Source organism: Camelus dromedarius, chromosome 1 (assembly GCF_036321535.1).
Source record: "Camelus dromedarius isolate mCamDro1 chromosome 1, mCamDro1.pat, whole genome shotgun sequence".
Taxonomy (NCBI): Eukaryota; Metazoa; Chordata; class Mammalia; order Artiodactyla; family Camelidae; genus Camelus; species Camelus dromedarius.
This window is the reverse complement of record NC_087436.1, coordinates 13,664,434-13,680,069: the sequence shown is the minus strand read 5'-3', so window position 1 is coordinate 13,680,069 and position 15,636 is coordinate 13,664,434. Positions and strand designations below refer to the sequence as shown.

The 15,636-nt window shown below is 43.2% G+C and overlaps 1 protein-coding gene across 3 annotated transcripts in view; it reads left to right on the top strand.

Annotated features, from left to right (window-relative positions):
* TMEM131L (transmembrane 131 like) overlaps window positions 1-15,636 on the top strand; it is a 159,737-nt gene that overhangs the window by 92,812 nt on the left and 51,289 nt on the right. For all 3 annotated transcript variants that reach the window (XM_031464452.2, XM_064488977.1, XM_064489019.1), the window contains exons 8-11: window positions 12,968-13,045; window positions 13,237-13,390; window positions 14,819-14,877; window positions 15,185-15,293. In XM_031464452.2, the coding sequence (XP_031320312.2) occupies window positions 12,968-13,045; window positions 13,237-13,390; window positions 14,819-14,877; window positions 15,185-15,293 (400 nt within the window). The remainder of the gene's footprint in view (window positions 1-12,967; window positions 13,046-13,236; window positions 13,391-14,818; window positions 14,878-15,184; window positions 15,294-15,636) is intronic.

The following is a 15,636-nucleotide window of genomic DNA, read 5'->3' as shown; positions in this document are numbered from 1 at the left end:
CTCCTTAAGAGCAGGAATTGTGTCCTAATCAACGTTTATTTTCTTATCACCTACATAGAGCCTGGTCGTGTAACATGCAGTAAGGGAGTGCTTGATAATTAAGTAAATGACCTTAATTTTGAATTTTTTTTGGTGGCGATACTGGGGATTGAACCCAGGACCTCGAGCATGCTAAGCATGCGCTCAACCACTGAGCTAGACCCTCCCTTTGAGTAAATGACCTTAAAAAGCAGGAAGTTATCATCTCTGCTATTGACAGAGTTATGAGGTTTGAATCTCTTTTGATGTCCTTCCAACATTCACTATGTTGGGATATTCTAGAAACTTTTGTTAAAAGTCTTGAAAATGCCCAATAAATAATGCCTCTCTTCCTTGGGTTCTGAGCCGATGAATAGATCAGGATCAGTAGCCAGAAAACTAAAATGCCTTCTTTGTATCGTTACTGATAAGCCACATTCTCCTGTGTCAGCTGAGGTGAGAGAGAGTTGCTAACTCCTTGTCCCCTAGGTGGACCACGCCATGGTCCACAGAAAGGGACTTTTTTAAAAATTGAAGTATAGTTGACGTACAATATTATGTAAGTTACAGGTGTACAGGGTAGGGGTTCAGAGTTTTTGAAGGTTCTGTTCCATTTATAGTTATTATAAAATAATGGCTCTATTCCCTGGGTTGTATAATATATCTTGTAGCTTATTTTATACGGAGTAGTTTATACCTCTTAGTCTTCCACCCTCCTCCCCTTCTCTGACCTCTCCCCACTGGTGACCACTAGTTTATTCTCTATATCTGTGAGTCTGCTTCTTTTTTGTTGTATTCACTAGTCTGTTGTAGTTTTTAGATTCCACGTGTAAATGATATCGGACAGTATTAGTCTTTCTCTGACTTATTTCACTTGTGAGCATAATACTCTCCAAGTCCATCCACATTGTTGCAGATGGCAAAATTCCATTCTTTTTTATGGCCAAGTATTCCCATTGTATATATGTGTGTATATATGAATGTACACATATACATATGTGTGTGTGAATATATATACACACACACATACATCACATCTTTATCCATTCATCTGTTGATGGACACTTAGGTTGCTTCCGTATCTTGGCAACTATAAATAACGCTGCTGTGAGCATTGGGGTCCATGTATCTTTTCAAATTTGTGTTTTCATTTTTTTCGGATATATACCCAGAAGTGGAATTGCTGGGTCATATGGTAGTTCTATTTTTAAGTTTTTTGAGAAACCTCCATACTGTTTTCCACCGTGGCTGTGCCAATTTACACTCCCACCAACAGTGTACGAGGGCTCTCTTTCTCCACATCCTTGCCAGTATTTGTTATTTGTGGTCTTTTTGATGATGGCCATTCTGACAGATGGCAGGTGATATCTCACTGTGGTTCTGATGTGCATTTCCCCGATGGCTGTCAGTGTTGAGCATCTTTTCACGTGCCTGTTGGCCACCTGCATTTCCTCTTTTGGAAGGTGTGTTTGAATCAAGGACAGACATCTGTACCCTAGGTGGAGAGAGAAGGAGAAAAGAAAAGCTCCCCGGATAGTCCCTGCCCTGTCACCCTGCCCGCAGCACAAGGTCATTGTCTGTCCCCCACCAAGAGGGGAGAGGTAGGCTTGGGGCGAGGGGGCAGGAGTATTTAGTGTTTATGTCCCTTATAACATCCCTTGGTTTTGTACTTTTGACCTGTGAGGCTCACCTGGTAAACCCATGGCCCTGCTTCTCTGATGGGAGATGAGCAGACGTCTAGTGGCCCTCCCTGCTCCTGCCTTCCGGAGCCTGTTCCTTCTCCCGCCAGTCCCGGTGGACTGGTGGATCCGCCGTGGACTGCTGGGGCGAGCTGGAAAGCTCTGTGATGGGTTATAATGATGCTTCATAATCTGCTCCAAAGCCACGCTATGCCCAAGGTTTAAAGTTCCTGCTCTCATCTGTTTCCCATCCCAGATTCTTTTCACGTATCCAAGACAGCTTCCCAGAGCTTTTGCTATGGGATCCAGTAACAGAATTACGATACTTCAATTTTTAAAAACCCAGCCTTAAAAGGATGCCGCAACACAGAGGTGTGGAGTGTAGTGAATAAGAAAGCGACTTGTAAAACCAGACCACCTAAGTAAAAATCTTGGTTCTGAGTGATTCTGGCCGAGTTACCTAACCTTTTTATGTCTCAGTTTATCTATGGAACAGATAATAATAGCCCTCCCTCACAGGAGTGCTGTAGCTCTTGAATAAATTAATACGTGTCAGAAGCTTGGAACCTAGCATCTGGCACGTAGCCAAAGTGCATTTATCACTTAACTTTATAAAGTTTCTGTGTATAAACCCTCTCCTGTTATGAAACTGTCAGGGAGAAATTGAAAATTCAGAGATTCAATTCCTGGCAAGACATGAAAGTTCAAGGCTCAGTCCTGTATCAAATTATCTTGGCCTGTGAGTTAACATTCAAAGAATTTGAAGTCCTCCCCTATTCTTTTTTTTTTTTTTCTTTTTTTGGTCTTAGCCAGAGAGGTTCTCCATGTCTGGTGCGGCTCCTCTCGCTGGAATCTGCAGGGCTTCCCTGGGGTTTCAGAAGTCCCAACAGTTCAACTCCAAGTCTCTCTTGAGCCTAGAATCTTTTTGTTTGTTTGTTTTGGTTTTGGTTTGTTTGTTTGGGTGAATTCATTAGGTTTATTTATTTTTTTTAATAGAGGTACTGGGGATTGACCCCAAGACCTCATGCATGATGAGCACGCACTCTACCACCGAGCTATACCCTCCCCTCCAAGCCTAGAGTCTTTTTTTTTTGGTGGGGGGGGGACTAGATCTATTTATTTATCTTTAGAGTAGGTACTGGGGATTGAACCCAGGACCTTGTGCATTCTAAGCATGCACTCTAACACTGAGCTGTACCTTCCCCTCCAAGCCTACAATCTTAATAGGACGCACAAGAATATTATATTATCAATCTTACATCCACTGACTTTGGAAAATGTGCCCCCCATCCCAGCCCTCAAGGCACTAATCCTGAGAGGAGTTGTTCCCAGGGCTTTGTCTTTGCCGGAGAGAGGGATGCAGGATGGAGAGAGGGCAGCACCTTGGTTTCAGCTTCAATTCATGCCCGTTGTTCTTAGTCCAAGACCTTTGCCCTTAAACTCCATGGGCAGAGGTTGCCTGTGGGAGGAAGGGGTGGGCACTCATTTGAGGAGGAGGCTCTCGTGCAGGTCACCTCCTCTTCTTGGGGACTGGCACCTACCTTATTCTGGCGTCTGCCCTCAGCATCAGAACTTTGCGGTGGCGGCAGCCTTGTCCCCAGGTGTTTCCCATCCCAAATTCTTTTCACGTATCCAAGACAGCTTCCCGGAGCCTTTGTGATGGGATCCACTGATAGGATTAAGATACTTCAATTTTAAGAAGCCCAGCCTTAGAAGGATGCCCCGGCACAGAGATGTGTAGTGCCTGTCCTCTCCTTTCTGCAGGGAGCCCCTGTTTCTGGCACTTCTGTGCTGAGTGGTACCCAGGCTCTGTTTAGGGATGCAGCTCCTGCAGCATCTGCGGGCGGGCACGAGACCTGGAGACCTGGGCAGGACAGGGTTTCTGTTGCCTCTTACCTGGGACTCACTGAGGCTTCTGCAACCTGCTTCCTAGGGAAGGTTTTGCCTTTCCGTCCTGCGTGTTTCTAGTGGAGCGTTGTTCGCTGCAGATTCCTGGCAGGGAGCTACTGTTGACACTTGGGGAGCTGGGGTCCCGTGGGGGTGACACCTTGGCCCCGAGCCACTCACTCCTCCTTTCTCTGCTGTCTGCGCTCTGCCTCCAGGTTGTACTTGTCTCCTGTCCCTTCTTCCTTTCAGGGAGGCTCGGATGAGTTTCTTGCTGTTTAACTAGCTTCTTTTGCTGGTCTCTTTTTTCTCTAACACTTGTAAGCTGCTACTGTTTGCTGGACTGTGCAATCCTTTTTTTTTTTTTTTCCCCAACCTTTTCCTTTACTTTTTGGTCTATATCTATTTTTTTTTTCCCTCTGGGTGTTTCTCTAGACATTTTCTTGAGTTCTCCCAAAGCAAGGGAGATCCAGTTGATAACGTCCTGGGTCAGCTGTATCCCTGCTGTGGAGACTCTTACACTGGAGACACTCTCCCATTAGACGCACGTGTTAAGTCACGGCTGGGGTCAGTCCGTCTTGTCCTGCTGGCTTCCCCTTTAATGGGCTTCCTCGTTGCCATGTCTTCTCTTAGACTGAGTCCGGATTCCACAAACTTCTCAAGCATGTTCCCGCAGGGCGCAGGCAAGGACCGTGTCCCCGGGTGCTGTGCTCTGAGCATCCTCCTCTGATCCTTGCTCTCTCCCAGCCTGTCCGGAGGTGCGGTAGCCCTTGGTAGAGCTGTCTCAGTCTTTGGAGATGCACGTAGGTCCTCTCCTTGGAGATTGCTCTTACTGTGGGTTCTGAACCTGGCTCTAAAAGTGTGTTTCTCCAGAGTTCCTAGCACTGAATCCTGATTCCTTCTGGAGGAGCAGTTCCAGTCTGTGGAGATCTTGTTTGTCTGTCTTTTTGGATTTTTTTTTTTTTTAAAGCTCAAACAAGCACAAAGCGACAGCTCTCTCATTTCAGTTGGATTCCAGGCTTCAAGATCTCCTTTCCTGTTTCAGCTCTGTCTGGTTTTTCCTGAAGACATCAGCTTTTCTCTCTGTCTCCGGCTTCATCAATCTGCTTCTTTTTTTCCCCCCCTCCTTCCTCTTGTTCTAAAAGGAAGAATAGAATGCAGTTTCCTCCTATTAGGAAAAATGACAGGGACCTTTTTTGTTGTTTTGTTTTGCTTTTGATTTCTTTTCTAACCTTCCAACACCTCTTGGATTTCCGGAGTGAGTCTGATTTTTCCAAGGGTAGCCCTTAGTGGTGGTTGTCTTTGTGCTGGCAATAATTTTGTCAAATTGCTTCTCTGACTTAACCCAAGATGACAGCATATCTCCTTAATAAGAATACCCTCATTGCTTCTTTCTTTATAAAATCTGCCTCTTGTCTGTGTAGCTGTCACTTTGGACCTGGAAAATCAGAAGCGGCTGTTAGCGCCTAGGTGATGAATGAATTTAGAGCTGGTGAGTTGGAGAGGAACTTTTGAGTCTGTGGCCCAACCACGTGAATTTAAAGCAAACCCTTGCACATTTCCGACTCTTGGCCATGGAACAGGATTTGGAGCAGCCTGTCTACATTGGTTGCCTGGAGTTGGACCCAACACAGTTTCTTTAAGATCTGGCTCTAGAAGCAGCGGATAGTATTCTGGAAGCTCTATTTTGAGGAGAGCCTTGACGGGGACATTTTTCTGTTTTTGTTTTCTTTCTCTTTTTTTCTTTTTGCCCCTCTCTTTTCCCTTTCTTTTCCTGTGGTAAAATACGCATAACACGAAATTGACCATTTTGACCGTTTTCAGATGTGCAGCCCAGCAGCATTCATTATACTCACGTTTTTACACCACTGTCCACCTCCAGAACTTTTTCATCCGCTCAAACTGAAACTCTGTCCCCATTGAACAGTAACCCCTCGTCACCCCCCTCCCCTAAGCCCCTAGCAACATTATTCTACTTTCTGTCCCTGGCTTTGACTGTTCTGGGTCCCCCCATGAGTGGAATCTTACAGCCTTTGTCCTTCTGTGACTGACTTACCTCCCTGAGCATGGCTTCAGGGTTCATGCGTGTTGCAGCACGTGTCAGAATTGCCTTCCCTTGGAAGCCTGAAGAATTATGCCACTGTTTGTATATCCTGAGTTTTGTTTATTCATTCATCCATCCGTGGATTTCGGGATGTTTCTACTTGGCTACTGTGTTACTGCTGCTGTGAATATAGGGGTCCAAATACGTGTTCGAGCACCTCCTGTGACTTCTGGGTGTATGCCCAGAGGTGGAATTGCTGGGTCATGTTGTAATTCTGTGTTTAGTTTTTGAGGAACCACCATCCTGTTTTCCACTGCAACGCCCTTTCTGTCCTAGCCTCCTCCTTGCCATGACTGCTTAGGTCAGGGCTGTGCTGTGTGGCTCAAGGTCAGACCACGGCGGCCGGCATAACAGAGCCCGAATTTGTGCCGTGCCGAGCCGGGCGCAAGGGCTGAGCCAGGCCTGCAGGGCCCACTTGCCGTTTGCTTGAGGCCCAGCATCACCCGACAATATAAAAATAGCCGCTTAGGGGGAAAGTGTAGCTCAGTGGTAAAATGCATGCCTAGCATGCACGAGGTCCTGGGTTCAATCCCCAGTCCCTCCATTAAACATAAATAAACCTAATTACCTTCCTGCCCCCCCCCCAAAACAAAACAAACAAAATAGCTGTTTGCCTTTGGATAGAGCACTTATGCGCTGCATGACCGACCAAGGTGGAAGCTCTCACTGCTGTCCTGAAACTGCTGGCCAGATTATGGTTGTTGAAAGCCAGCTGCCCAAGTGTAAAAGCCAGGGTGTTGCCCAACACGGACCACTGCCCCTCAGTCCAACCGGAAGTCCTGGTATCTCAGGGTCCACTCCATCTCCAGGCTGCTGTCTTGTCTTTCACAGTTTCTGGCACATTTCAGGGGGTGGGGGCAGGTGGGAGATGGTGTGCAGTAAAGGACACTTCTCCCTTTTTTTGGGTTCTGAACCAATTATAAAACAAGACAAGAAGAATTTGAAGCATTTAAGAAAAAAAAAAAAATCCCTTGTCTTGGAAACCAAAGGATTGGGGAAGAGGAGTTTCCGTTCTGACAACTTTGATGTGGGGGGAAATGCTTCTGAGAAGCATTTAAATTACTTGTTGAGGAATTTTCCTAATTTAAGGCATAAAGTGCAAATGAACAAGTAAAAAGAATGCTCCCTTTTGAGGGCCTGCTTGAAGGCCCTGGGATTGGCGTGTGTATCTCATTTAATGCTCGTAACGTGACTTGTGAGTTCCTGAACTCTTGTGTTATCCAAGAGGAAGCTGAGGCTTGGAAAAGGTGGGGACTCTCCCCAAGGTTCACAGCTGGGGCCTTATCTTGAGTCTGGGTTGACTGCAAAACCACTTGGCCACACTGCCTTTTCTTCCTTCCTTCCTTCCTTTCTTTCTTTTTTTAATGGGGGGAGGTAATTAGATTTATTTATTTATTTATTTTAATGACGGTCCTGTGGCTGGAACCCAGGACCTTGTGCGTGCTAGGCACGCGCTCTGCCACTGAGCTAAACCCTCCCCGCACCAACACTGCCTTTTCTAAAAAGATGTGGGTAAGGGAAAATGTGCTGCATGTGCTTTAAACCTTTTCCCCTTAAAACAAATTAAAAAATTCATTTCCACCAGTTCCTAGGGTTTTACAAATATTTTAGTGAGTGAGTCTGGCAACGCAGGTAAATTTTGTTTTCGGTGGTTAAATAGCTGAGATATAGAAGGTTAGTGGTGGTGGTGAGGGTGGAAACACAATTGCTGTTTATAATGTGAGGGTGAAGCAACTGTACAGTGCTTACTAATAACTTAGCTGAGCCTGCCTGTTATGCAGGAAATACTAAATTAAGAGTTTGATTTAAACAACAAGGCCCTACTGTACAGCACAAGGAACCATATTCAATATCTTGTAATAGCCTATAATGAAAAAGAGTATGAAAAGGAATATATATATATATAACTGAGCCACCATGCTGTACACCAGAAATTAACACAACATTGTAAAATGACTATACGTCAATAAAAAAAAAGTTTGGTTAAAAAGTGTGAGTGTTGTGTGGAACGGACCCAAGAAAGCACTCATTTTATTTTTTAAATGTTTATTTGAAGTATAGTTGATTTACAATGTTGTGTTAATTTCTGATGTATTGCATAGTGTTTCAGTTGTGTATATATATATATATATATATATATATATTCCTTTTCATATTTTTTCATTATAGGCCGTTACAACTTTCTGAATATAGTTCCCTGTATTATACAGTAGGACTTTGTTGTTTGAAAGCTCTCATTTTACACAGAATCATTTGCTGTGTAGAGTGTACTGTACATAGTGCCGTACATGTGGGCCACTGGCTGGGATGGTCACGTGGCTTATTTGGGATCATGTTCCCACTGAGACACACATGGGCCTGAGAGATTTATCTTTGTTAGGGCCCTCTGAAATTTAGCGTTCAGAATTGTGAAAGGGAGAGAAATGTCTGAGAAGAATAGAATCTCAGGTTGGAATTTGTCTAAGTGAGTCGTTTGTATTTCATGAGTTACATTCCTTAAATGAAAGGTTTTCATGTGTGGTTGTAACTGTGAACACCCTAATTTCAAGACTCTTGTTCATTTCTGTCTGGATTAATGTATTCTAGATTCTCATCTGCTCTTGTCGGGGCGTGATTTACTCTTGTTAATGAAAGGCATCTCAGATGACTTAGAACTTTAAGCTTGTCATTTTCTTTCCTATTTAATTGCATAGAAACAGCCCCCACCCCACCCCATCACATTCTGCCCCTGGCCTGGTACACAAAGACCAATTTTTAAAATTTTTATTGAATTTTTTTAACTTAAGTATTGTGAGTTACAATGTGTCAATCTCTGATGTACAGCATAATGTCCAGTCATGCATATACATACATATGTTCGTTTTCATATTCTTTTTCATTGAAGGTTATTTTAAGATATTGAGTATAGTCCCTGTGCTATACAGAAAAAAAATCTTTTTTTAAATCTATTTTTATATATAGTGGCTAACATTTGTAAATCTCATTCTCCCAAAGTTATCCCTTCCCACCCCCTTTCCCCTGATAACCATACGATTGTTTACAACGTCTGAGAGTGTTTCTGTTTTGTAGATAAGTTCCTTAGTGCCTTTTTTTAGATTCCGCATATCAATGAGATCATATTTTTCTTTCTCTTTCTAACTTATTTCACTTAGAATGATGATCTTCAGGTCCATCCATGCTGTTGCAAAGGCATTTTATTCTTTTTTATGGCTGAGTAGTATTCCATTGTATACATATACCACAACTTCTTTATCCAGTCATCTCACAAAGACCATTTTTTCAGCCAGTAGAGGAAGGTGGTTTTTTTCCTCTCTTTTATCCAATCCCCTGAACTCATACGCCTTCACCACAAAATCATGGCAACACATGCTGTATGAAAGGAGTTTTAATAGTGCTGTCGTCTTGACTGTTGCATTATCTCTTGGTGTGCTTTTCTAAGGCATGTTTTCATGTTGAAGAAAAGTACCTAGGAGAAGTAGACTTGGCCTATTCTGATTTACTTGGAAAAAATACTGATGACTTATGTTAAAATACCTTCTATTTTTTTTTGTTTGTTTTGCCACTAACCAACTGTCTGACCTTTGATAAGTCATTTAACCCCTCCAAACTACATTTCCCTCCATCTTCTAAAAGGGAATAATACCATATCCTTATGGGAAAACTACTGAGGAATTATTTTTTCTTTTAGCCATAAAATTCATGAACTAATTTGTTACAATAATGTGGGAGATTTCCAAGGTAGAGAAGTAGGTTTTTGTTTGTTTTCCTTTTATAATCGGCCTAGGCACACTTTTGCATAAGAAGTGTCCTACCGTCCAAACGAATGTGCTTGGCTGGGGTCCTTTCAGAGAGAATTTGTAATCCCAGCGTGTGTGCGGTTGCCCCAAGTGCCTCATGTTTTAGTTCTAGTTTTCCTTTTTAAGTCAAGATGGCAATACTTTTGTTCTCTTGGGAGAGGAAGACATGGAACATTTAAATTTCTTTTTGAGAAAAATCAGCATGCTTCAAGGGCAGTTTGGAGGTGCTGGAACTCCCCCTTGTGGGATTCTGAAATATGTTGTACAGCAAATGAAACAATATTGTTGTTTATTTTTGTTATGTTCCCGGCTAATAGAAGAATCTTATTTAACATGGTAAATTCTTATTTTACTCATCCAGAAATTTACCAAGAATGACAACATAGTAAGCTTTAAATCATATCAGATAACTATGCAGATAGGATTTTCAGTCGTGTTCAGAATCATAATTTTAAACTTTTAACATTATTTCAATATTTGGAGAAAAATTTTTTAGGCAAGAGAATTGCCTGTCAGATAAGACCTTATAGTTAAATTGTTGTAGATCAAACAAAACCCAATTTAATTATAAATGATATGTTGACAGTGTATTGATACGGGTTTTTCTTTAAACTTCTGTGAAGGTTTCAGATCAGAACCACATGCCAAGTAGCAGGTTTTGATACACACTTTTATTTTATAGCCATTGATTACTATTTTTTAGTTTCTTGCCCCTTTCAGGCTGACCCTTTGCAGGTGAGCGTCGGTGGCTGTGTGCCCACTTCTTTTCAGTCTCCAGCTGTCTGCTGAGTGCCAGTTAAGTGGTAGGCATTGTGGTAAAAGCATCAGACAGGGTGCTTACAGTCTGCTGCGGCAGGCAGACCTTGAGCAAGTCGTGACGTTGTAATGAGGGGCGTTACAGAAGATCAGGTGAAAGCTGCTGTGGGTGTAGGTAATGGCACTTAACCCAGCTGTGGTGTCATGGATGACCTCCCCGAAAGGGAAGTCTAAGCTGGGACATGAAGGATGAATCAGATTTTGTTAGGCAGAGGGGAGGGTAGGTTGGGGATGTGAGTACCGAGCCAAGGAACAGAGGCTGAAAGCAAAACAGAGGAGAAAGGAGACCAGTGAGGCTGGAGTGTAAACAGGGAGGTGGAACCTGAGGTTTATGGCTACAGTTAAGGATTTGGGACTCTGGCCAAGCAGGGAGTCTCTGAAGGGTTTTAAGCCGGTAGTGACATGACCTGGTTTGCTTATTTGTAAACTCGTTCTTGATGCAGCATGGAGAGTGGAGTGAGGAGGGCAGAGGTGGACACGGGGAGACTGGGAGGAAGTTACTGCACAGCTTGCCTGCATCTTACCGCTTCCCTCCCACTCGGACAGGGTCTGTGAACTTTGTCTGTAAAGGCCCAGAGAGTAGTTATTTTTGGCCTTTCAGGCCATGTTACCTCTGTTGCAAAGACTCAGCTCTGCCGTAGACAGTGTCCAAGAGAAAGAGCATGGCTGTGTTCCAGTGGGACGTTATTTACAAACACAGGCAGCAGGCGGGGTGTGGCTCGTGGGCATGGTTAGCCGACTGACCCCTAATCTTGAGGGTACTTCTTAGGAATGAAGAGAAGTGAAGGGATTCGAGGCTCTGCTGAGTAGGTGCAGCCAGGATTCCTCGGTGATGGATGTGTTTGAGGAGGGTGAGTGAGAAGGTGGAGTGAGGTTGGTTTTCAGGTTTCTGGCTTAAACCCGGTGTGAAGGATGGTGCGGAGATGGGGCCCACAGCCGGCTGGCTGTCGCGGGGTGTGTGAGGATCCAGATGGGTGCCCCGTCGTTGGTTGGACCCATGGGTGTGCAGAGAGGTCTGAGCTGGTGAGATGAGTGTGGGCGGTCCCGCGTGTCGCAGATTCCCGCCGGGAGAGAGTGGTGAGGGCAAAAGACAGGATCCAGACTGACTCCAGCCCCTCGTGGACAGAGCAGGAGGAGCTGGGGAAGGAGAGAAGCCAAGAGAAGGAGAAGCTCCTCATGGCATCATGCTGGGGAGAAGGGTCAGGAAAAAGAGAGGTTTCTATTGGATTTGGACACCAGGAAGTCATTTATAACTATGCTCAACACAGTTTCAGGGACTAGTGGGCTTTTTCGGTTTATGTCTTCGATGTGGGACTCATTCACAGAAAGACAAATTAAAAAATCCAGCTCTTAAGACTTGAGGCTCAGTTTACAGATGTTTATCACCCATGTAAGTGTAGCTGATAGTCGCAATTTTGCAAAGAGCCATTGGTTAACATTGGGGTCGGTTTACAAGCTGGGTTAAACTCATTTTTACTACACTTTACAATGTAATATGCTGTGGTACCGTGGCACCTGCCGGGGATTGGTTCCTACACCCTGGCTTGGATACCAAACTCCGAGGTTGCTCAAGTTCCTGACAGCCAGCCCTCCGTATCTGCCGGTTCTGCATGCACAGAACTGAGGAACAACTGTGTTTTATTCTCGTTTAGTACTTTCATTGCTTGATGACAGCTGTAGTCATTAAAAAATGTGTTTTTATATAATGTATTTAGGTAATCCTTATAAATCTAACAAATTAAACCTAATTGTGGTGATTCTACTTAAAACTGAATCAGCTGGACACCCACAGTTAAGTCAGCCAAAGCTTTGAGGAATGCCTTCTTACCTGGCTGAGATTTCCTGGTGTTCCGACTGTGACTGCCAGGCCAGGTGGCTTTTTGGTCATCGCTATGCCAGACACGTCAAATGAACAAAAGAGGAACTTCTCAGCTGAGATCCTTAAGATTCACGTGCTGCACCGCCTGCCTTTTGTGGGTATTTGCTGTCTGCTGCCCCCACCCTCCCACCCAAATGGCTGTATCCCCTGATTGGACTTTGCGTTTCCTCGTCTTCAAAAATATGCCAGTATTATCCCATATGGCGGTTAAGATCTTTGAATGTCTCGAAATTCTGCATTCTTTTCGTATATTTTTGTCTCTTCAACCCACATCCCTTCCACATATTAAAAATGATAGCCAGGTGAACTTTGGACGTCTCTGGTTTTCTCATGGCTTCTAAGGTCGTTCTAGTGATGGGAGGCTGACGTGAGAACTGTTGATTGGCTCTCCCTGGGTGACCCTACTTTTAAATAAAAGCAGACTCCTACGCTGGAACAGAATGTTTAGAAAGCATAAGAAATACCAAACTACAGTGTTCCGTGTATGTTTAGAAATTATTTATCTGCTTGTTGCCGTAATAGGAATTTTCATGTCGCCCAGGGGAGAGCTTATCATTTCCATTAGAAGTAAGCTCAGTGACAGGACAGATCTTTCTCTATTTTACTCACTACTGTACTTCCAGTAATAGAATTATACCCAGCATTTAGCAGATACCCAAATTTGTGTTGAATAAATAAAATGAATGAATGAATGTAATTTCTAAATAAATGATAGATTGTTAACTATTAATACTAGATTGAACCTTTGGCTTCCTTTTAAGTTCTTTCCCCCCCTCTTTTTTTCTTCCAGGCAGAAACCACTAATACTAGCCTCTTGCAGGTGCAACTGGAATGCAGTTTACATAATAAAGTGTGTCAGCAATTAAAGGTAAAATGAAAAATTGTGTTTCCTCCCTGCGTTCCTTCCTGCCTCTTTATTTAGAAATAAATGTTCTGTTCTCAGAAATGCACACGCCCTCACCATAAATGCTTCCCCACCCCCCCCACCGTAAAATTCAAAATAAAAAAATTCAGATTTTTTTTGAGTTTTTCCTTTTTTTCCCATCCCTCCAATCTCAGAGTTGTTACGTGGAATCTGACGATGTTTTACGGCTACAGATGAGCATAATTGTAACAATGGGAAACTCCTCCAAAGAATTTGAAGAAAACACACAAGATTTGTTAGATCATCTCTCTATCATTTATGTAGCGACAGATAAATCTGAGACTTCAGGTAAGGTGGAGTCTGAAAATTTCTATTCTATTTTGATCAACCTGCATCATGATTCTCTACCATTTGCTTGCAGATTGTATCACTGCAGTGCAAGAGAGAGAGCCTTTGCTTTCATTATGAACAGCTTCCAATAGTAACTGGTTCTCAGCCTGCATCTGCTAGTAAGGCTGTAATAGTTTGGAGTAAATTGAACGTTAACTGCAAACCATTCTGCGCTTCCCTGGGAATAATTTTTCTTGGAGTTCTGGAGAGAGTGAACAAGTCAAATGGGCACTGCAGCATAATATAAATATTCACGAAGTTTTTGAACTTCTCTGTCTCTTGTTACAGTTTTACTGATTGGCAGCAGCTCAGTTGACCATATCATACTGTTTGTATTTTTAATTGTTGATTAGGGGGAGGGTACAGCTCAAGTGCTAGAGTGCATGCTTGGCATGCACAAGGTCCTGGGTTCGATCCCCAGTACCTCTGTTAAAAAAAAAATAATAAAATAAAATAAATAAAAACCTAATTACCCCCCTTCCAAAAAATAGTTGATTGGATGCGCTTGTTCCTGGATGCCCGACAGGTTACAGCAGTGCAGATTTTAGTGTTTATTTCTGTGCCTTTTATCTCTGAAATTGTGTGTTTCAGTTACTTACCAAAAATAACCTAGTTTCTCAGTTTGAGTTTCTAAGAGATTTTGTAGGAGACACATACTATGTGATCTGTGACATTTATAATGTAGGGTTTGCTCTTACCCAGTGGTTATCAATGCTGTTTGTGTGTGTGTGTGTGTGTGTGTGTGTGTGTGTGTACACATACATATTCAGAGAAAGAAATGGTCCCAGAGTGTCCTTTTACATTGGCAGTCTTAACTTTGTCCTTCCCAGTCCGCAGATTTAGTTGTGTTGTAGTCATGGGTCAGCAGGAGAGCTTCCTGCCCTTGGGGTCATAGTTCTTGGTGATTCCCAGAATGGCCAGGTGGACCTCAGTGTAGAGAAGACACCTGTCCCTTGAGGAGCACTTCTCTTGGGGAGGATGAAAAGGAAGGCTGCATTTTGAGATCCCAAGGTTTTGTTTTTCCTGAGTGGAAATAAGGAATTGAGGGGCTCTCTAATCAGCAGGAGGACCTGGCTTTATTTGAAACTGTCCAGTTGGTTAGTTTCATCCAGGGGAGTCATAATACGGCCCTGAAGTTAGACTTTTTCTATGGGTAGTTCATCATTCAGAGAGCCTGGGGTACTAGGTCAGTCCTTTTGCCACTGTCCTTTCTCTTGTCACTTAAAAGAATATCCAACAGAAAGTAGCTCCTCGTTTCAATTTTAGTGTTGAAGAACGAGTTACATTTTTTAATAGAAATGTGTTATGTGATATTTTAAGTACTGTGTGAAGGGGTGAAAAGATGGTCCTTTGTTTTAATCTCATTTCTCTGATTCTTTTGGGCAGATGATTCGGCGGTAAATATGTATATATTGCATTCAGGAGACAGCCTTCTGTGGATACAGGTAATTGTAAATGCTTGCATGAGGTGGATTTTAAACTTACAAGTGTGTATGGCATTGCAGAACATGAGGATTTTTGAGGAAACACTTGTCTCTGTTCTCTTCTGCAATGATTTAAACCTGTTTTCGCTGCTTGAACCCATGTTTGGATGAAGGTCGTCTGCACCCCTTCGTCCTGTTACAGACATATCTGCTAAGTGGTTGTGGTGTACACCAGTCTGAGCTACCTAGTCATTGGAACAGAGTTAATTCAAACCGGATACAGCTTCGCCCGTCTGAGAGCAGTCCTGTGGATTGTTTTTTGTTACAGGATGTCCATCATTTCTCACAGAGAGATGCCCTGTCTCTGCAGTTTGAACCAGTGCTCCTACCTACTTCTGCAACAAACTTTACAAAAATCGCTTCTTTTACTTGCAAAGGTACAGATTTAAAAAATACCGAAGGTTGTCTTTGTGTTTTGGGTATCTAGCTGTTAGGATGGCCATTCTTTCTGTAAAATGACTCACAGCTAAGCCTAGGCAAGGTTGTAAGAAATGAATGGGTTTGGTTTCAATTCCACAGCCTTGGTAGTTCTGAGATAGCATGATGGAAAAAGTGATTGATGCTGCCACTTTTTTTGGTGGCGGGGAGGAGGTAATTAGTTTATCTGTTGATTTATTTAAATGGAGGCACTGGGGATTGAACCCAGGACCTCGTTCATGCTAAGCACACACTTTCCCACTGAGCTGTGCCCTCCCATTGGGGATGTGGCTTTTATTCTGC